Source organism: Natator depressus, chromosome 9 (genome assembly GCF_965152275.1).
Source record: "Natator depressus isolate rNatDep1 chromosome 9, rNatDep2.hap1, whole genome shotgun sequence".
In the NCBI taxonomy this organism is placed as follows: domain Eukaryota; kingdom Metazoa; phylum Chordata; order Testudines; family Cheloniidae; genus Natator; species Natator depressus.
The window spans coordinates 4,403,217-4,425,458 of record NC_134242.1 but is presented as its reverse complement, the minus strand read 5'-3'; the positions used below and the strand labels follow the sequence as shown (position 1 = coordinate 4,425,458).

Here is a 22,242-nt window from a genome sequence, read left to right as displayed (position 1 = left end):
AAATCTGGACCCAAAGAGGATAAGCTCAATTCATCCCTGGTATAATGCTAGTGACCATGCCAGAGGTACACTGGGAACAAATTACAGCAGTAGCCTGATAGGCTTCTGCGCTTCTTAGATGTCCCTTACCTCTCCAGAATGAATGCAGTGCTGTAAATGGAAGACTGTGATTTGCCCACATCATTTGTTCCATGTGCTGAGCACAGAATTAAGATTTTTGTCTGGTTTTGCTCTGCACTTGTAAATAGCTGGAAGTTGTCCTCCAAGATAAAGGGTTGGAGGCCTGGTTGTTGTCATCCTCCTTCCTCCATCGCTTCCTTCCTTACGTTTCAATCTAGTGTCATGTCCGAGTCCACAAGAAATTTTTAGCGGAAACAGTAATGACCATGCTGATGACTCCCCTCCTCCCCATCTGACCCACCTGAATTCTGCAGCAGGTGCAGAGGGGGGCAATGGGGGAGAAGAAATAAAATTGAGAACTATCTAGTGTTCCTCTGGTTGCTTCATGGCATATGCAAAGCCTGGGCCCCTTCTTTTCAATCCAGCCTGAGACAAAGACTATTAGACTTCTCCATGATTCTTTCAGTGAAATGTCTGGGAGTACTCCTCAAATACCTGGCTGCTGCCTGGGTAGCTAGCTATTAAAGCTGTATCCACACAAATACAGCTGTACCATAGGAGTGTAGCTGCTGATTTGTGCACAGTGCATGCCATAAAGACATTTGCGTTTCTTGGAAATGAAATACAAATTTGCAGTGGGATCTTGATAGAGAATAAATCAATCTACTGGATTAACATGTTTTTATTGGACTGTAAATTCTTTGGGCTGGATTTTTAAAGGTATTTAGGCACCTAAGAATGAAGATAGGACTCTTCAAAGTGAGACATCTAATTAGTCTAAATTTAAGCGTGCATAAATAACTTGTATGACAGTCAATATTCGCGTCGACCTTTATGCTTTGGAAATGCATCTTGGTAGCCCTAAGAAGTGCAAATCGGTAACTTTGAAAATCCGGCTCCCCAGGCCATCCTGAACCCTTTGTACAGCCAGCATTGTATCCTCTTGATTGTCTGCTGCACATGGAAAGGCTTAATATATATGCAGAAATGTATACACTTTCACTTTATTTAAAAAGACAGGACTGTAGTTGCTGATTTAAATGATTCCCTTAACCTAAACCAAGGTATTGTCTACTTAAGTATTTTTCTCCTTGTGCACTGAACGCAGCTTCACTTGATTTTGTGACCATTAGTTCATCTTTCTGCTGCTGGACGAACTCATTCATAGACGAGGCAGTACATTTAGGTTACTTCCATCTGTGTTTAACAAGGCTCTTGGGTTTTTCCCCTGTCTTAAAAAAACCTCTGATTTTGTTTTATTTCTGACAGTAGAGGTGGTTCTGAATGTAATTCCTTCCTGCTTTTGTTTCTCTCTCTCCAACCCTGTTTGTTAGCATGTGGGGTTTCTGGTTTACTCTCTTTGCAATATTAATTTGCAAGAAGGAGGTGATGGTAACGGACATGATCGTAATTTGCATTTCCGAAGTGCACTAGGTGCTTTCCCCTAGTACGCAAACAGCAGAATAACCTGCATTAGTGTGGAAACAACCTTAGCGAATGCCACAGGTATGTTTTGGTGTGATTGGTCACTCACAAATGTGCTGCTTTTGAAGCAGGCCACGCAAGAGTTGCTGGAAAGAGGGATACATACATAAGCTTCCAAGAGCCCTCTTTTTTTCTCCACTCATTCCTTCATGTGTACTTCTGGGCCGCTGCTTACGGTATGTGCGAAACTGTCCCCTTCATTATAGTAATCCCTCTGTCTAGCTGACACACCCACATATACATAGACAAATCCGTCTAAACTAGCTCACCTGCCTACCGTTGGCTGTCTAGATCACGCATGTCCCCTTGGTATCTGAGCACCTTCCTCTCCTCCTTCAAATCCCTTCTTCTGCAGTGCCTTTAAGTATGAACTACCCGAGAGAGAATCCTGCACCATCCCCAGCTCCGATTGGCTTACCACCTTTGTGTTACCTTAACCTGGAGAACCCCCATTTCAGAATGAGGGCTAAGACACTGGTGAATAGTCGTGTGTGTAACCAGAGGTGCTGAAGACCAGATAATGGCCGGCCCTGTGCGGGTCAAGAGACCTTTTCTCCTTCTGCCCCTGCTCAGGGGACAGACAGACACAGGACTTATCTTTGTCCTCCCAGGGAGCCCTTATGCTTTCAGCAGTGCTAGACTTCCCAAAAAGCCATAGCCCTGCCCCCTTTCTCTGACCACACCCTATTAACTGGTTTTGCCCCTTCTTCCCCCAGCACTGCCAGAGGAATTCAGGGTGAGTCATGCTGAATGCCTCTGGTGACTCCTCCTGGTGCAGATTTCCTCCATCTGAATTCTGGCTGTGGTTTGAGTGACACAGTACACCCCTCAGTTACTTGTGTAAGGTCACAGAGTGACTTGGGAAGAGCAGGGAATACAGCGCAGGTCCCCTGGCTCCTGATCCCCTGCTCTAACCATGGTTAGACCACATTGCGAGAGGGAGAGCTGCTCCTTGTGCTCTTTTCTTTGTTCATTTGGTCTCCATTCTGGGCCCTTTTTGGACTATATCTCCCCAGTCAACAGGCACAGGGTGCTGTCTGGGATGGAGAGTGCTTTCCCTATGAAACACCAAGTCTCCCTTGTTTCTGGCCTCCGGGGGCGGTGGTGGAAGAAGAAGGTCTGTAATCAACACACTAAATGAAGTTATAAAAAAGGGGAAAAAAATCCCATATTGTGGGTTGGAAGGGTTAAAACTGTTGAATTTTCGTGCAGATTTAAACTCCACTTGTATTTTTGCCATAGTTCCTCATTATCTTCTCTCAGAGCTTGTTTTTCAAACCCAGAAGTTGTGCATGGGTTTGGTGAACAGGGCCTCTCCCCCTTCCCCGCTCCTCCAATAGCCCATTGTCATTAAAACATTATCCAGCTTCTCCCCACTCTGCCCCGCAAAAAGCACTTTCTCGGGGGTACTGTACTTACGCTCTGCTGCGTTTCGGCCCTTTTATCCCATTACAGTAGGTGGACACATATTCATTTACAAGAACAAAATACGTGGAGAAACTGGCAAGTTTCTAGCATGCTCAGGCTTAAATGCCACATTCACTGGGCACAATAGATCAGGCAACAAGCAAAGTTTCTCATTAGGTGAGCAAAAAAGCTCCTTTCCTCACCTGCAAGGCCCTGAGTCACTTCCTCCCCATAGCTTCTCTATGCTCACTCCCGCATCTTTCCACCCTGCTCACTTTACTGTCCTTCCCAGGAATCCCATGGTTGTTTGGAAGGTCAGGGGTTAAATACAGTCGCTGTATTTTTCTCCAGCTGAAGCTTACTGCCTTGTTTTCTTTCGCCTCTCTCACTTGTTTGCAGTCAGGTGTGTGCTACGTTATCCTTTCTCTCTCTACATTTGTTTATGGTGACTCCTTCACACTTGGGGTTTGCTCCAAAGTTGCCTCCGCAACTGTAAGTTGTTTAAAAACACTACAGCACACTTGGAAATGTTCGCACCTGACTCCCCTGTGCTAGTTAATCTTTATAAATTCTCTTCCTAATGGCAGACGGAATTTGAGATTTTCTTATTCTTTTTTATTGGTTTTCTTTGTGTGTTGTGTACAGGAGGTTGAATGGTTTTTTACATATGCAACTTACGAAGGGTCTATACATTCTATAGTGCCCCTCTTTCCACTGCTGTCTGGGGTTTGGTAGCAACTCATACAGGACTGGTAATCTGTGGGATCAGATATTTGCCTAAAGTCGAATGCAGCCTTACTGTAGACCAGCCTGGGGTCCATTCACTTCAACAAGGGCTGCATCTGCCTCCACTAAGGCTGAAATTGACTCTTAGATTATAGAATTGATTCTGGGTGAAATTCATTCTCCTGCAGAAAGCTCAACAAAATCTTGGAAAACCATTAAATAAATAAATATACCTATCTCATAGAGCTGGAAGGGACCTTGAAAGGTCGTCGAGTCCAGTTCCCTGCCTTCACAGCAGGACCAAGTACCATCCCTTATTTTTGCCTCAGATCCCTAAATGACCCCCTCAAGGATTGAACTCAAAACCCTGGGTTTAGCAGGCCAGTGCTCAAACCACTGAGCTATCCCTCCCCTCAAAGACCAATTTAAGACCAATTTAAAAGTGACAAGCAAAAGAAATTTTAAAAATTGCATTTCTTCAGTTTTCTGCTTCTTCCTCTATATAATGAAAGCAGGGAAAATATATAAACTTTTTAAAAGAAAACGAGGAAAACAAGGTGAATTTTAAGAACTTTCCCACCCTTTTTTGATTTGTTGGATGATCAGCAAAGGTGTCCTTTCATTAGGCAGTGTGGTTAAATAGGTCTTAACCAAAACAACAAATATTTTACACACATGAGACCTAAAATCTCCTCAGTCTATTGCTCAGTTCTTGTGATGTTGACGTTTCACTAATTCTGCATTTGTCCACTGAGTCCCAGGGACAGGCCTGATCTCACAACACATCCATGGCAGAGCTGTGAACAGAATCATTGTCTCTTGAATCCCACTCCTGTTCCTTATAAATTGATCACATTGGATTCAGAGGACTTAAGCCTTCAGGACTGCTGGCCCCACTCTGCGCTTACACTAGATTTATACCTTTTGACCTCACGGCAATCACTCCAGATTCACACCAGCATAACAGAGAGCAGAACCAGGCTTTATATGTGTATATTGGCATAGCTCTGTATTTTCCTTTGGCATTTGATCTGGGGTAATGTGTATTGCTTTGAGGACACTTCCATGGGAGTTGCTTTTAATCCATCCCTTTGCACTGCCTTCTGCATATTAAAAGGAGCTTCCTTATCAGTGGGCAGGATCGAACACAGTTCGGAGTCCTCTCCATTTCAGAACTCCCTTATTTTACAGGAATCTTTACAACTATGCACATTGGTTCCCCTCGTATTATTCTCCAGCAAGTGCTTTTGTTTAAGGCAGATTTTTGTAGAGTCAAAATCCCAGAGAAAAATGAAATATCCTGCTTGGCCGTTCTGTTCTGTTGCACGGGTTTTGCCCCTGCTCTGCTATTACCACTTTATAATGTGTAGCCCCAGGTACATTCCTTCTTTACTGAGCAGGTTCTGTGGCTGTGCAGATGTTGCTATAAAATCCTATTTCTATTTAACTCTAGCTGCTTGTTTTTACCAGTTGTATGTTTCCTTCTTGCTGGTGATCACATTTTTCTCCTCTTATTGTTCCACAGGGCTCTGGGTTCCCCACCGGCTCCCCAGTTACTTCTCCCCCGGGATCTACCCCGGTTACGGGGCACAAGCGGATGGTCATTCCCAACCAGCCGCCTCTTACTGCCACCAAGAAGTCTACTGCCAAGGCACCAGTGCAACCTGCTGCTCCGCCCGCCCCAATCCCAGTTACTCCTGTTGGTACGCTAAAACCGCAGCCACAACCAGTTCCAGCTTCTTATATCACTGCGTCCACTCCCACCCGACCGGCGTTCAACGTACAGGTGAAAACGGCCCAGCCCAGCCCTCATTTCCAGCCACCTGGCCCACAGCCAGTTCAGTACGGCAGCCTGGGTCCAAACCAGTCCTACGCACCTCAGCCAGCACGCCCCCCGGGGCCAGCACAGTATGTTCCGTCTCAGCCTCGTGGCCCTGACTATGGGTACGCTCCCCAGCCTGCACGTCCTTCAGAGCCTGGTTATGGCTATGCACCTTCACAGGGGCGGTATCAAGATCTTTACTACCCTGCAGGCCCTGGATATGGAGGAAGAAATGGCTCGGAACCATCCTATGTGCCACAAAACACCTGGAAGCCCGAGCCAGCCTATCCCACAGCTAACACCATGGCTCAAAATCCAGCTGGGCCGTACCAACCGCCCAGCACAAAGAAGACCTACATTACGGATCCGGTGTTAGCACCTCCTCCACCACCCATGCAGCCAAAGGTAAGAGAGAGACAGACAGCCATTCTCAGGCCTGGTCTTGCCCATGGCAAAAGCCGTGTGGTTTTCAGTCTTGGTAGTTATTGAACGGCGCTCGTCGAGGTGCCGGCTCACCTGTTGGAAGACGTTAGCTGGTTTTTCAGTCATGTTAAGCTCACTGTATTGAGCTCATGGGATTGCCAACCACATGCTTGTGTCCTGTCGAGATAGGGCTACAAAGGGGACAGAAAGCAGCCAAGTCTGGTGTTTTCTCTCTTTCTGGCTTTTTTTTTTTTTTTTTTTTTTGTAACTGACTGGTAGAAAATGGGAACTTCCATCGGATTTGAAAATACAAGTGCTGGGGTCTTAGAAATTCCACCTTTCCTGTGGGGTGACTGTGTCTCATTTCAGGAATGCAGTGATATTCAACAGGATTCACCCTGCAGGGCAGAGGAATTTTAAGCTCTGAAACTTTAAAACTCATCATCCCAATTAATAGGACATGTAATTATGTGGCCTCATGGTGCCCTGATCTTTCAGACCTGGTTCTCCTTAGATTGATTAAGAGATTACTGACAAAGACTTGGGGTCATATACACTGTTGTGTTCACCAGTTACCAGAGGGGAAATTATTCCTGTCCACATGCTTAACGCTGGGAAAAAACAGTGGTGTTCACTAAATTTGGTTTAAGTGATTCTGTGCATCATTGCTTAAAGATCCTTATCCCTGAAACCACACACAAATGTTTTCCTACACCAAGCTTGGCGATCGTGAAATGCTTCCGTGTGTGCTGCCCATCCGTTCCAACAAGTGTCAAAGCAAAGGAGCCCTTCAAAGAGGCCTCTTAATGTGAAACTGACTAGACACAGAAAGTTAAACTCACCTGTCTGGTTTCACTGCTTAGACCTTGATCCAGGAACCAGGTCTACACAAGCAGAGCCCATTTTCCTTCAAAAGCTGTTCCTGTGGATACAGGGACCTGGCTGTGTAGATCCAGGTTCAGGACTGAGGCCTTGGGGAGGTGTTTGAAAACAGCATCAGCGGTGAAAAGTAAGTAAATTTGTAAAATGTAAGCTGCTGTTGCCACAGGTAAGAGATTCATGTACGTGGAGCCAAATTCCACCCTCCATTGTAAGTGTGTATTTGGATTTTATCTTGGCTGTGTGCTTTTAACACGAGTGCGCTAACCTCCCCATAACGGGAGCGATGCCTGTGTGCGTTCGTTGCTTTGCACTCGCCGAGGCTTGAAGACAGCTGGGCTCAAATCCCGCGCCAATGAAAGCACTGCTGTCAAAGGCTACCTCGATCTGCCTTGGTGCAGAACTTGTCTCTAGCCTTTTAATGCTGAGAGAAAAATGCTAAATAGTTACAAAACAAAACACAAAAAGCTCTTCCCATCGACCTTGCCCTCGGTCGGTCCACACAGCCTTTTCCAGTCGCCAGATTTCATTCCAGTTTCCTGAATTCAGGAACTATTCAAAGCAGGGAAGCTCAGGGTTTCTCAAGTCAGGATAGACAAAGCAACAAATAAAAGTCCTTGAAATACAGTCTGCTGGCAACCTAACTAATTAACTTTTTCTCTTCCGCAGAGCTGTGAGCGCAGGAGGGGAGGGGACTCTGTATATGTCACATGTCTGATATTAGGTAGAGCTGATGTTGTTTTTTTAAAAGAATTCTACTGCTTGGGCCAGATCTGTCGCTGGAGTAAATCGGTGCGATTCCATAGAAGTCAGTGGGATGACGTCAGTTTACATCAGCTAAGGAATGTCCCAAGCAGTAGAGAAGAACCAGAGTGCAGTGTCTCTATGGAAACATAAATCGCTTCTCACCGTGAACAGCGTGAGTCTTGCAGCCGTATTTGCAATACAAAGCTGGAAGGGACAAGACAATTTAGCTTAAGTTTATATTTATAATGTAAAATCACTTCTTCTGCAAAACATCCTTTCCACTTATTGATACATAATCCCTTTGGGAATTTCATTTCTTTCGTAGCCTGCCCAGGCACTTTGCTATCAAGTTTCAGCATGGGCATGACTGCTATCCTGAATAGTGGTGGAGGAAGCTGGGCATTATTTATTAGTAAGAAGCAGGGTAGAATTGATGGAGATTTTCCAAGGTAATAGGAAGTGTCCAGTAACTACACCCATTCCATCGGAATATTTTGTCACTGGCCATAAAAGCAGCATTGTTTCACTTGACCGCATCTTCTCTCTCTACTTTCGCAGTCTGGCTTATTCAGAGGAACTAACTTTTTGGAATGATTTCATATCAAGGAAAAGTTGCTGAAAATGTTACAGCCATGACATCCATTGGAGAAATCGCTGCAGCTGGTTTTACTAGATGCACAAGGAGTCTTAGCTTGTTTACTCTCCACACACCTGTGTGGCACATTTGTTTGAGGTTTGTTTATAGAGATCTTTAACTGAGTAAAATGAGTGTTAAACCAGGGTAAGAAACGGACATTAATTTATGTCTGAGGGCATGAAATAATTTTTAAATGTTATTAATACTAGTGGATTCTTAATGCAATGTACATGCAAAATGAAAGGGGTGTGGTAACAAATCCAGCAACACCCGGAAGTACGTGGTATTCAGCTCGGCTGCACACCATGGCCTAGAACTAGAACTGCCTGAAATTTTTCATTCAAAATGTTTCGGTTTTTTGCTGAAAAACGGCTTTTGGTTTGCAACATGCCTGGGAAGAGGATCACGGCTGGTGGTTCTGTCTCTGACAGCCCGAAGCAGGAGCAGGCAAAGTGCCACTTGCTAATCATGTTGAAGTTGCTGTTGATCCAAAGCAAATCTAGCTTGGTATGGGAACAAACGAAAAACCCAAGACTGTGCTGTTCCTTAAAGCCCACGCAGAACAATGAGTTGCACTTAGGAAGTGAAAATGCCAAATGAGTCGGATCAGTCCCAGTTTGTGTTGAATTGTTTTGTTGAATTGCCTTTTGTAGCAATTCTCTTAATTTTAATGCCCAAGTCATAATTAGGAAATGAACTAATGAAGCATATGTCCTCATTTAAACCTTAATATTTCACTAGGGAATTCCTGCCTCTCTCTCTCTAATCTGCGTCATATGTCGTGGGGATATCCATATGATCAGTTGCAGAACCATGTGATTAAAATGTGGAACCTTGTGACAAATAAAATTTATCACATGATCCTCTCTTTTTCCCACTGCGTTCTGCCCCCTCCTACGTAGAGTCAAATTCAAAAACATCCCTGTAGGTAACTCCACCCCACTCATAAGTTACGGAACAGAAGACCATAATGAGTCACTGACCACTGATCAGCCACAGCCCACTGATATTTTGGCACAAAACTATCCGCTGTGGAAAACACAAGCAGTAGCAGACAGTCTCCAACACCGAGAATCCTTTGAAGCCTATGCCTTGGTCATATCAGAAACAAAGACACCCCACCACTTTGCCTCCATAGCTGCCAACAGACATCCACACTGTACTATTCCAGGCCACTAATCTCCTTGTTAACCCGTAATGCCTTCACTCAATTCCAGAGCCCACCACCTCATGCTATGATGAACTATCCGCCTGTTTCTCAGAGACCTTCTGCCACCTAGACAGCCTCTTGGGACACCAGGAACCACGCAGCAGACCCAGGCCCAGTAATGTTACACCTTGCCTTTCCAAATCTGTATGTCCTGGAAGCACTGCAGGGAAACCACACCACCCCTGCAGCTCTGATCCAGGCTGAAAGTGAAAGTCAGTCCTGGCTCCTACTAACTGAGACTGTGAATACTTCCTTCAAGAAGAAAAGCTACCTCCTGCCTAAAGCACTGTCTAATCTAATCAGTACTTAAGGAAACCTTTGGACAACACAGCCAACGTCTCCATGTACCGCCCAGTATCTAACCTTACATGCACAGGCGAGCTAAGGGAAAAGCTCATCAAGAGTTACCTCAACAAAGGTTACCTCTAGCTCCACCTCAGTGCAGCCAGTACCTTGTACTCCTCCTGATCAGGAGTCAAACGAGGACGCAGAGGAGGGATGGCAGGAAGGCATGAATTAGGATCATAGAAGATTAGAGTTGGCAGAGACCTCAGGAGGTCATCTAGTCCAACCCCCTGCTCAAAGCAGGACCAGTCCCCAACTAAATTATCCCAGCCAGGGCTTTGCCAAGCCAGGCCTTAAAAACCTCTAAGGATGGATGGGTTACCTAGGGAGGGGGTGGACAAAACACACCTCGTCTACACAAAATCTGGACCTCAACAGCATCTCAGGCACCCTGAAAACATGCCAGTTGCCTTAAACACCACCTCAGCATTTACAGTATTCTAGGTATGTCCTACAGTAAATATTGAGACTGCTGCAAACAATGAGGTAAAGCTAACAAATTATCTCACCCTCTTAGCAAGGTTTTAATGGTGACCACTTCATAGAGAACAGGCGTAAACCAGTTTGTCTTCTCGCCGTGTGCCACCGTAGGCATTTCTGAATCTCCCTCTGGAATCGGCGGTAATGATGGTCTCATGAAGCTTCCAGTGACCAAAATGGTGCCTAGATAATGCAGTTGTATTTATTTATTTTGCCTCTCACTCTTCCCAAGCCGCTGCGTGAGTCAGGGTGTCCAGCTGACTGAAAATCTTCTGCAAAGGCATTCACTTGGATGTTCCATCTTCAGCTCCGAGACGCCTGCTCACCAGTGTCCTGGGCTACCATTGATGCACTCCACTTGTAATAATTTTTTTTATGGAGGAAAGATACTGTCTTCCATCACTCACACAGCATAAAGTGGGTGCACCCAGCAGTTACGTTTTAACTGAGACTCATGCTCTTGCTGTTAATCCTCTGACTAAGATGTTTCAGTCTCTGCTGATTAATGAAATCAGTGGGCCAGATTCCCTCCTGGTGGCATAGGGACATGGGCTTCCCTGCAACAGCCTGGTTCTCTGCATTGCAGAGAAGGTAGACAGCCACCCTCAAGCCACCTTTGCCTCGCTCTACCATGACCCCCTCCTTGGAGCTCTTTTCACCGCAGAGAGGCCATAGGTCAACGTCTGAGCTTTGGACTCCAGCACAGGCCCTGGGTGAATTTGACCCTATGTGGTGTTAAAATGAAGGAGGAGAAAGAAGGAGGCAGTGTATCTAGAACTGAGATGAGGGACTCCTGGAATCAGGACTCCTGGGTTCTGTTGGAATCAGGACTCCTGGGTTCTATTCTCAGCGCTGCTCGGTGACCTTGGACAAGTTTTCTGACCTTTGTGCACCTCGGTTTACCAATCTGCAACTGGGGATATGTAATACTTCCTTCTCAGGGCTGTTGTGAGCTTTTGCAAAGTAATCTTCGTAATGCCATTCAAGACTCTCAGATGAAAAGGCACTTTCAGAAGTGCAAAGTGTTATAAAAAATTATTTAGACTTTTCCATGTTCATCCTTATCTCTAGGGATCCAATGTGAACTCTACGGCACCCTAACACCCTCGTAGATCCCCTCTCACAGCGTAAACTTTCCTTTCCTTTTGGGCTTAGAAACTTCAGTTTCATTCACAAACAGGAAGCGGCTGAGGACAGAAGAATGCTTCGCGGTAGTCATTTAGGAATTGCATTCCTGAAATGGTAAAAAAATGAGTTGTTAATTGTATGACCGGCTCAGTTAGTTGATGTGAAAGGTGACAGTGTGTGTGGTTGTGGGAGTAGGTGAGGTCAGCAAAGGCTTGTGAGCTACAGAAGAAAGCAACTTAAATTTACAGCTTTAGAGCATGGTTTTTGCAGTGTAAGTCTTTAGACTGTCACAGTGGATTAGCAGCACGAGAGGAATAATTGAGCAAGAGGCTTTTGACATAATACCTGGATGTTCTTTCTTCCTCCTTCTTAAAATAATCTGAGGACAATGCCTCCATACATGATACAACTAGGGGCAGCCTTGACATTATTTAAGGGCTCTGATTTGACTGTGTTTAACCCTTGATACCCAAACAGCCTTTAAATATACTGATACATTTTGAGATACAATTGGGAAGTGAATTATGTTGGTGTTGCAGTCTGGTAGTTACGGGTTCTATCGTCTTAGCCTACATACAGTATTCAGCATCGATTGTCTTTGTGTGAGGGGGTATAGTCCTCATGACTCCTGCTCTGTAGCCCCAGACCTGCTACTGACTCAGGATGCAGCTTTGGGCAGCTGCCTCAGTTTGCTCCTCTGTAAATTTGGGATTGTAATACTAATCTACTGTGTCTCTACACAACTGCAAGGAGTAGCAAGTGGGCTAAACAGGAAGACCTGGAAGTATTAGTCCATAAGCTCAATTATGACTTAACTGGCATCACAGAGGTTTGGTGGGATAAATCTCATGACTGGAATATTGGTATACAGGCTTGTTCAGAAAGGACAGGCAGGGGAAAAGGGGCAGAGGTGTTGCATTATACATAAAGAATACATACATTTGTTCTGAGGTCCAAAAGGAGTTGAGAGGCAGACCAGTTGAAAGTCTTGGGGTAAAGATAAAAGGGGGAAAATAGGGATGACGTCATGGTAGGGGTCTGCTATAGACCACCAAATCATGGAGAGGAGGTAGATGAGGCATTTCTAGAACAAATAACAGAAATACCCAAAACAATCCAGGAAGTTTTTGGAAAGCGTAGGGGACAATTTTCTGGCGCAAGTGCTAGGGGAGCCAACTAGGGGGGGCGCTTTTCTTGACCTGCTGCTCACAAACCGGGTAGAATTAGTGGGGGAAGCAAAAGTGGATGGGAATCTGGGAGGCAGTGACCATGAGTTGGTTGAGTTCAGGATCCTGACGCAGGGAAGAAAGGTAAGCAGCAGGATACGGACCCTGGACTTCAGGAAAGCAGACTTCGACTCCCTCAGGGAACGGATGGGTAGGATCCCCTGGGGGACTATCATGAAGGGGAAGGGAGTCCAGGAGAGCTGGCTGTATTTCAAGGAATCCCTGTTGAGGTTACAGGGACAAACCATCCCGATGAGTCGAAAGAATAGTAAACATGGCAAGTGACCAGCTTGGCTTAATGGTGAAATCCTAGCGGATCTTAAACATAAAAAAGAAGCTTACAAGAAGTGGAAGGTTGGACATATGACCAGGGAAGAGTATAAAAATATTGCTCGGGCATGTAGGAAAGATATCAGGAGGGCCAAATCGCACCTGGAGCTGCAGCTAGCAAGAGATGTCAAGAGTAACAAGAAGGGTTTCTTCAGGTATGTTGGCAACAAGAAGAAAGCCAAGGAAAGTGTGGGCCCCTTACTGAATGAGGGAGGCAACCTAGTGACAGAGGATGTGGAAAAAGCTAATGTACTCAATGCTTTTTTTGCCTCTGTTTTCACTAACAAGGTCAGCTCCCAGACTGCTGCGCTGGGCATCACAGAATGGGGAAGAGATGGCCAGCCCTCTGTGGAGATAGAGGTGGTTAGGGACTATTTAGAAAAGCTGGACGTGCACAAGTCCATGGGGCCGGACGAGTTACATCCGAGAGTGCTGAAGGAATTGGCGGCTGTGATTGCAGAGCCCTTGGCCATTATCTTTGAAAACTCGTGGCGAACGGGGGAAGTCCCGGATGACTGGAAAAAGGCTAATGTAGTGCCAATCTTTAAAAAAGGGAAGAAGGAGGATCCTGGGAACTACAGGCCAGTCAGCCTCACCTCAGTCCCTGGAAAAATCATGGAGCAGGTCCTCAAAGAATCAATCCTGAAGCACTTACATGAGAGGAAAGTGATCAGGAAGAGTCAGCATGGATTCACCAAGGGAAGGTCATGCCTGACTAATCTAATCGCCTTTTATGATGAGATTACTGGTTCTGTGGATGAAGGGAAAGCAGTGGATGTATTGTTTCTTGACTTTAGCAAAGCTTTTGACACTGTCTCCCACAGTATTCTTGTCAGCAAGTTAAGGAAGTATGGGCTAGATGAATGCACTATAAGGTGGGTAGAAAGCTGGCTAGATTGTCGGGCTCAACGGGTAGTGATCAATGGCTCCATGTCTAGTTGGCAGCCGGTGTCAAGTGGAGTGCCCCAGGGGTCGGTCCTGGGGCCGGTTTTGTTCAATATCTTCATAAATGATCTGGAGGATGGTGTGGATTGCACTCTCAGCAAATTTGCAGATGATACTAAACTGGGAGGAGTGGTAGATACGCTGGAGGGGAGGGATAGGATACAGAAGGACCTAGACAAATTGGAGGATTGGGCCAAAAGAAATCTGATGAGGTTCAATAAGGATAAGTGCAGGGTCCTGCACTTAGGATGGAAGAATCCAATGCACCGCTACAGACTAGGGACCGAATGGCTAGGCAGCAGTTCTGCGGAAAAGGACCTAGGGGTGACAGTGGACGAGAAGCTGGATATGAGTCAACAGTGTGCCCTTGTTGCCAAGAAGGCCAATGGCATTTTGGGATGTATAAGTAGGGGCATAGCGAGCAGATCGAGGGACGTGATCGTTCCCCTCTATTCGACACTGGTGAGGCCTCATCTGGAGTACTGTGTCCAGTTTTGGGCCCCACACTACAAGAAGGATGTGGATAAATTGGAGAGAGTCCAGCGAAGGGCAACAAAAATGATTAGGGGTCTAGAGCACATGACTTATGAGGAGAGGCTGAGGGAGCTGGGATTGTTTAGTCTGCAGAAGAGAAGAATGAGGGGGGATTTGATAGCTGCTTTCAACTACCTGAAAGGGGGTTCCAAAGAGGATGGCTCTAGACTGTTCTCAATGGTAGCAGATGACAGAACGAGGAGTAATGGTCTCAAGTTGCAATGGGGGAGGTTTAGATTGGATATTAGGAAAAACTTTTTCACTAAGAGGGTGGTGAAACACTGGAATGCGTTACCTAGGGAGGTGGTAGAATCTCCTTCCTTAGAGGTTTTTAAGGTCAGGCTTGACAAAGCCCTGGCTGGGATGATTTAACTGGGAATTGGTCCTGCTTCGAGCAGGGGGTTGGACTAGATGACCTTCTGGGGTCCCTTCCAACCCTGATATTCTATGATTCTATGAGACTGGTAGTAATGGAGGACTTTAACCAGACATCTGTTGGAAAAAGAAATACAGCAAAACACAAAATTTCCAGTAACTTCTTGGAATGTTGTGGGGACAACTTTTTGTTTCAGCAGATGGAGGAATTAACCGGGGGAGAGACATTTTAGACTTGATTCTGCTCAACAGGGAGGGATTGGTCACGAATCTGCAGGTGGAAGGCAATTTGGGTGAAAGTGATCATGAAATAATATATCTCATGATCCTAAGGAAAGGAAGGAGTGAGAGCAGCAGAATAAGGACAATGGACTTTAAAAAATGCAACAACTCAGAGGATTGGTAGTTAAGATCCCATGGGCAGAAAATCTAAGGGATAAAGGAGTTCAGAAGAGCTGGCAGTTTCTCCGAGACAATATTAAAGGCACAACTGCAAACTATCCCAATGTGAAGGAAAGGTAGGAGGAGGCCAATATGGCTCATCAAGAGCTTTTTAATGACCTGAAAATCAAAAAGGAATGCTACAAAAAGCGGAACATGGATGAATTGCTAAAGAGGATTACAAAAGACTAGTGCAAAATCAGAAAGGGTAAGGCTTGGCCTACAAGTGAAACTTCTGTTGTCATAGGTATATTGGTCAGGGTTGTTAAAATAAACAAAAAACCACACACCTCTAAACGACAATACTACGCCATCATAAGCCCCAGTGTAGGCACAGCTATCTTCTTCTTTCACATGGCGTTTGAAAAGCAATGGGCTGGGATTATAACTGAATTTTGAGATTGAAGGCCATTCTCATGCTCCTGGGATTGCTAGGTGGATCCCTCTTGTGCCCACCCTGTAAGCGTGACTGGGGAAGTGGTTTGTGATGTGTCCCAGGGTTTGTACCTCATGACAGTCAGAATTCGGTGTAGCTAATGTTGTCTTGAGAGATGGTGTTCCTGTACCGACATAAAAACCCTTCTGTCAGCATAGACTGTGTCTATGCAATAGGGCTGTGTTGGCATAGCTATGCCGGTATAATCTCAATATTGTAGGCATACCCTAAGGCACAGAATGAATTACATCTAAAGGGACGTAAAGGCACGAAGAGAGGTTCTTTAAATGCGTTAGAAGCAAGATGAAGGAAAGTGTAGGTCCTCTACTTAGTGGGGAAGGAGAGCTAATAACAGATGACATTAAGAAGGCTGAAGTGTTCAATGCCTATTTTGCTTCAGTCTTCAGTAAAGATTTAATGGTGACCAGATACTCAACACAATTAAGATTAACAACAAGAGGAAAGGAACGCATGCCAAAATAGGGAAAGAACAGGTTAAAGAATATTTGGATAAACTAGATGTGTTCAAGTCGGCAAGGCCAGATGAATTTCATCCTAGGATACGTAAGGAATTACCTGAAGCAGTCTTATCTTTGAGAACTCATACAGGACAACCGAGGTCCCAAAGGACTGGAGAAGGGCAAACATACCACAATCTTAAAAGGGGAACAAAGAGGACCCAGGATGATATAGCTCAGTCAGCCTAACTTTGATACCTGGAAATATACCAGAACAAATTATTAAACAATCAGTGTGTAAGCACCGAGAGGGTAATAGGGTTACAAGGAACAGCCAGCACTGATTTGTCAAGAACAAATCATTCCAAACCAACCTAACTTCCTTTTTGATAGAATTTCTGGCCTAGTGGATAGGGGGAAGCAGTAGATGTGATGTATCTTGATTGTAGTGAGCAAACTGGGGGAATGTGGTCTAGATGAAATTACTATAAGGTGAGCACCCAATGGATTGAAAGAGCATACTCAGTGTAGTTATCCATGTCAAGCTGGGAGGGGGTATCTAGTCGGGTCCTGCAGGAGTCAGTCCTGGATGGTAGTTCTGCTGAAAAGGATCTGAGGGTTATAGTGGATCATAAATTGAATATGAGTCAACAATGGGATACAGTTGAGAAAAAGACCTGTATCATTCTGGAGTGTGTTAACAGGAGCGTCGTATGTAAGATGCTCTACTTGGCACTTCCAAGGCCTCAGCTGGGCACGACACTTCTGGAAAGATGTGGATGAACTGCAGAGTCTCCAGAGGAGAGCAATGAAAATGATCAAAGGTTTAGGAAACCTGACCTATGAGGAAGTGTTAAAATATATATATATATAGATATATACTGGGCAAGTTTAGTCCTGACAAAAGAAGGCTGCAGCAGGGACCTGATAAGTCTTCAAATACGTCAAGGGCTGTTATAAAGAGGACTGTGATTAGTTGTTCTCCATGTCCACTGACGGTAGGACAAGAAGTAATGGGATTAATCTGCAGCAAGGGAGATGGAGGTTAGACGTCAGGAAAAAGTTTCTAACTCTAAGGGTAGTTAGGGTCTAGAATAGGCTTCCAAGGGAGGTTGCGGAATCCCCGTCTTTGGAGGTTTTAAAAACATGTTGGACAAATACCTGTCGGAGATTATCTAGGTTTACTTGATCCTGTCTCAGCGCAAGAGGGTGGACTTGACCTCTTGAGATCCCTTCCAGCCCTGCATTTCTTTGATTCTCACACGCTGTTGATAGGATTAGGTAATGTTTGTGATTCTTGGATTAAGGGTGTCATAGAAGTACAATGTCATAACACAAGAACTAGGGGCCACCAAATGAAATTAACAGGCAGCAGGTTTAAAGCAAACAAAAGGCAGTATTTCTTCACACAACGCCCAGTCAACCTGTGGAACTCTTTGCCAGAGGATGTGGTGAAGGCCAAGACTATAAAAGGGTTCAAAAAAGAACTAGATAAATTCATGGAGGATAGGTCCACCAATGGCTATGAGCCAGGATGGACAGGGATGGCATCCCTAGACTCTGTTTGCTGGAAGCTGGGAATGGGCGACAGGGGATGGATCACTTGTTCATTCCCTCTGGGGCACCCGGCATTGGCCACTGTCGATAGGATACTGGGCTAGATGGACCTTTGGTCTGACCCAGTATGGCCGCTCTTATGTTCTAATGTTTTATTGTTACATGGTTCTCATTGGTTCTGGTTTGAGTTATTAGGCTATAAAGCTGGGTGATTGTGTCCCTGGATGAATCGTGAACAGTGGGCCCAGTCCTGCAGGCACTTCTGAGCCTAGTGCTTAAGTGTTCATGGCACACTGCACTCACTAGTTGTGTTTGTAGGATTGGACCCTGAGATTCACACACCATACATGGAATCCTCGAGGGAAAGACTGTCAAATGAATCTGTCCTCCAAGATTCAGCCACATAAGACCTAGCAACTTTGTCCTATTTAAGGTATAAATGCAGCTACACAGAGTAGAAAGTAGCTCCATATTGATATGTTTAATATATAGAAGAATCCAGAGGTTATATTTTTATTTACTGAGCATAAACGTTCCATATTAAATTCACTTAAATTCCCACATAATGCTGTTTCCCATGGAGATTTACTTCCAGATAACTATCATGCAAATCAGTATATTAAATGAAATAGCATCCTTTAAAAAAAAAAAAAAATCCCATCAGCAGCTAAAAGAGCCCCTCCAAGGCAAACGGCATCTGCAATTATGCTGACAATGTTTTTCTGAAATGAAAATAGTGAATTATAAAGTTGTAAAACTGTTTTGCAATAATATTTTGTTTTATAACCCATATTATTTTACCTAGTAGCTGTCTGGCTCCAGAGCAAGTTATATAATGTGATATTATGAATATGGTGTCTTGACTTTTTGTCTAGGGAATTAATTTAAGAGCTCTAAACTTTCCAATCACATTTTCTGCTTTGCTCCAGACATGGTTTATTCTGTCTGCCTGAAAAATATCGGATAAACTGCGGCTTGTAACTGAACTATTTGTACTCCTCTCTATCCAAACTAATAGCGGACTGACTCAGTTTTACATGGGTCCTTAAAACCAGACTGAAATGTTCTGCCTGAAGTGAGCTACATAAAACAAAAGCAAAAAAGCAGAGTTGTTATATGTTAGCCAATCAGTGTATCTGTAAGGTGGCATATTCAACACCCGTAGCGCCCCCTGGTTTGGGGTGAAGTGCTGCAAGGGGTCCTCGTTCCCGGTGCCTCCTGCTGGCCATCTGCCTCTTGCTGTCTGTGCCATGGATCAGCCCCACAGCCAAGTCACAAAGTGCAACCTTGCAGGGTACTCAAAGTCCCAGGAGCCTACACTGTGCCTGTTGGTTCCTCCTAGCCTGTATGTCAGGCATTGCCCCATCTGGGATCTCCCTCCCTATCTGGGCAGCTGCCTACTTAGAACTTAGCTGTTCCCTTGCTAATTGGCTAACATGCCACTACTTGGAGCACCTACCTGCTCCCAGGTGTATTTTGCAGGGTCCCCATGGGCCGGTTAGGGCCTGATTCCCTTGAAGGACCACTGGCCCCATAATTTACCATTACCGACCATTTTCCATTACTTGCTTTATTACCAGATCAGAGACATGACTTATTATTATTATTTATATCTTGCATTTATATAATATCTTTCATCCTAAAGATTAGTCAGGTTTTGTAACTCAGACTGATAGCCGCTTAAACTGATAGGTTGGAATCAGTCACATTGAACTGCACCCGGGGTAAAACACAGCAGCTGTTTTAACAGCACACAGCATCACTACACAGCCGTTCAGGACAGGAAGCGCAGATGAACACTGTATCCAGATGAAACTGCAGGGAGGATTTAGGGAAGCACCAATAAATGTTCCTGTTGGAATTGGCATGTAGGTTAGCATATCCTCTTGCTCCCATTACTTCCTCAGCTTTCATTCCTACTTATTCCCAAACTTTACTGCCACCTGAATCCTAGATTTTTCCCCCTGCTTTGTGACAGTTGGTCACGCGTTAAGTGAATCTTCTGTTCTTACAATGAAGAGTTGTTGTTGTACCAGGACTGGAAAACTTAATGGTTTCACTGGGTACATGGATAAGATAGCAAAGGAAGTCCTGCAGGGCAGTGCCACTGATGCGTTTGGGACTAGGTGAGAACCATTAACCCAAAAGGGCTTTATTTTTCAATTCCAGAAATCTCAAGAGAAGAACTCGTTTTGCAAGTTTCATACCACTGAGGAAGGCAGAAATCTTGTTACATTTCTGCCTCTATGTCCAGAATCTCATAAGAATATCTTGAAAGGTTCATCCGTTTAATGCCACAGTGGATTGCTACGATCATTTAGTCTGACCATGGAATTATGTCCTGCATCTCACTCAGCAACTTGTGGTTGAAGTAGAGCAGTGGTTCTCAATGTTCTCCACAAGAGGCGCTGTTTTCCATATTGGGACTCCCCCCACGTACCCCGGGAGCCCATTCCCATCGAGCTGCGGTTCCTCTCCCATTTAGCAATATGGAATGGGCAGGGTCTCGACTCCCTGACACCCTCCCCCTTCCCCCCCTCACCCCCCCAGGCTCAGAACCTATGAACCAGGGTATATTCCTTAGAAACACATCCAGCCTTGCAGCTGTTCAATCCAAACCCTTGACTTTGCTTCTTTCTGAACCCCCCAAAACTACATTAAACCTAATCTGGGTCCTCACCTGACTTCCTCCTCCCTTCTCCACATAAAGCATCATTCAGACAAATGCTATTCTTCACCCAGGGCCAATGCCTGACGGCCAGGGTTTTACCACTGTTTTCATTTAGTGCGGGGTTGACACCTCTGAAATCCTCCCCAAGACAAATGCAGCCTGGGGAGCAGCAGAGCTTGCTTCCCTACAGTGCCTTGTCAAAGTGTCTCAATCTCCTGGAGGAACAATTCTTCACGTCCCATTCGCTCCTTGGCCTGCCAAAGGGTGTAAGTTTTAAGGGCAGCTTTCATGCTGTGAACACTTGGCCACTCAGGGCCAAATCCTGATCCTACTGAAATCAACAAGAGCTTTGTTGTTTATTTGTTTTATAGTCCGGACTGTGGCACCATAGCAATCAAGCTCTCCGTGGTTCATTTATCCTGTGAGGCGAAAAAAGAAATATTTATCACTGTTTTTCAGGTGGGGGTACGGAGACGTTTACATGGCTTGTCCAAGCTCACAGGGTCAATCTTTGGCAGAGACAGGAACATATCCCAGTTCTGCCAACTCCTAGTTGGGTACCTTTAAGTACAAAGACATTCCTTCCTGTCTCTTCCATTGAGTTGAATGGGAACAAGATTGGGTTATTAGTTTCGGATCTGGGCTGAGAGTACACCACCAGCTAATTCCATCGTACCCTTACAGCCAAGTGGCAAGTGGTGGCGGCTGCTTTCTAGTAGTTTTTAGGTTCATAAAAGCTTCAGATAATTCCTTGTGAGGCAAACCTGCCCCTTTAAACAATGGAAACTTCCATGCAGGCATCAAGAAAGGGTGCACTTGTGTTTTCCCTTTCCCAGTCCCATCACTCACCAGTGAATACGTCACAATACAGTTTTCAAACCTGAATTCAGCTCTCAAAGGGTTTTGCCTCTAAAGTCCCCCACCATTTTTTTCACCTTCTTAGCATCGGGTCACCTTATGGCAATTAAACACAGAGCAGCAATTAAAACTGCATGGCTGGTTTAAAAAACTAAAAAGCTCATCCTGAATGTACACCGTCTGAAGATAAGAAAGGTAAAAGGATCAAGATGACGAGCAACTCAGTTCTATGTGACCTGCTTTTGAATAAACAGCACTATATTCCACAGTCAATTATTTCAAAAGTACAATGTGTTCCGTTGGCAAAAAAAGGTTGTCAGATAGAAACGGTTAGTCGAAAGGACGCATTCACTGGAGTGAACATTCATCTTTTGTATTCCATCTAATTTTATACAAACCAGGTTGGTTTGTTTTGGCTTCCCCCCGTCCCCAACAAGATTATGCATCGTTTTAATATTATTTCATGAACATCTAATTGCAGGCTTCAGAGAGAGGTGCAAGTATTGCTAGGGAAATAAAATAAGGTATGCTCCGTGCAGCCCAGTAATAAGGCCTCCAATACAAAAGCGGAAAAACAAGTAATTAGTTACAACCATTGAACGGAAGAGGTCTAATGGGAGCCACAGGATAAACATTCCATTTTATTATGTCTTCATTTCTATGTTTTGCAAGACTCTGTGGTTATAAATTAAAATTGCTTTTTGCAGCAGTGGCTGTAAAAGGTTCAAAATCTGTGAATGTATCTATTATTTTTATTTATATCACAGCAGGCTGCTAGCAGAATTAACTTTTTTCCCCCTTGTTTGTTAGTTAAAAGATGGAAAGTGCATACAAATGCATATTTGAAGGCAGCATTTAAAAACAGCTTTGTTTTTTTATCAAGACGGCATCAATTTAAAGGGGAAAAAATTAGCAAACCAAAAAACAGCCTTCATCACGTTGGCAGATTCTTTTATTTGTTTATAAAGTTCAGCTAGCACTGGTGAAAGGGGCATGAACATT

The 22,242-nt window shown here is 44.7% G+C and overlaps 1 protein-coding gene across 7 annotated transcripts in view; it reads left to right on the top strand.

Annotated features, from left to right (window-relative positions):
• Window positions 1-22,242, top strand: part of LPP (LIM domain containing preferred translocation partner in lipoma) — a 423,204-nt gene that overhangs the window by 271,024 nt on the left and 129,938 nt on the right. For all 7 annotated transcript variants that reach the window (XM_074963360.1, XM_074963357.1, XM_074963361.1 and 4 more), the window contains one exon: window positions 5,264-5,965. In XM_074963360.1, coding sequence (XP_074819461.1) covers window positions 5,264-5,965 — 702 coding nt within the window. The remainder of the gene's footprint in view (window positions 1-5,263; window positions 5,966-22,242) is intronic.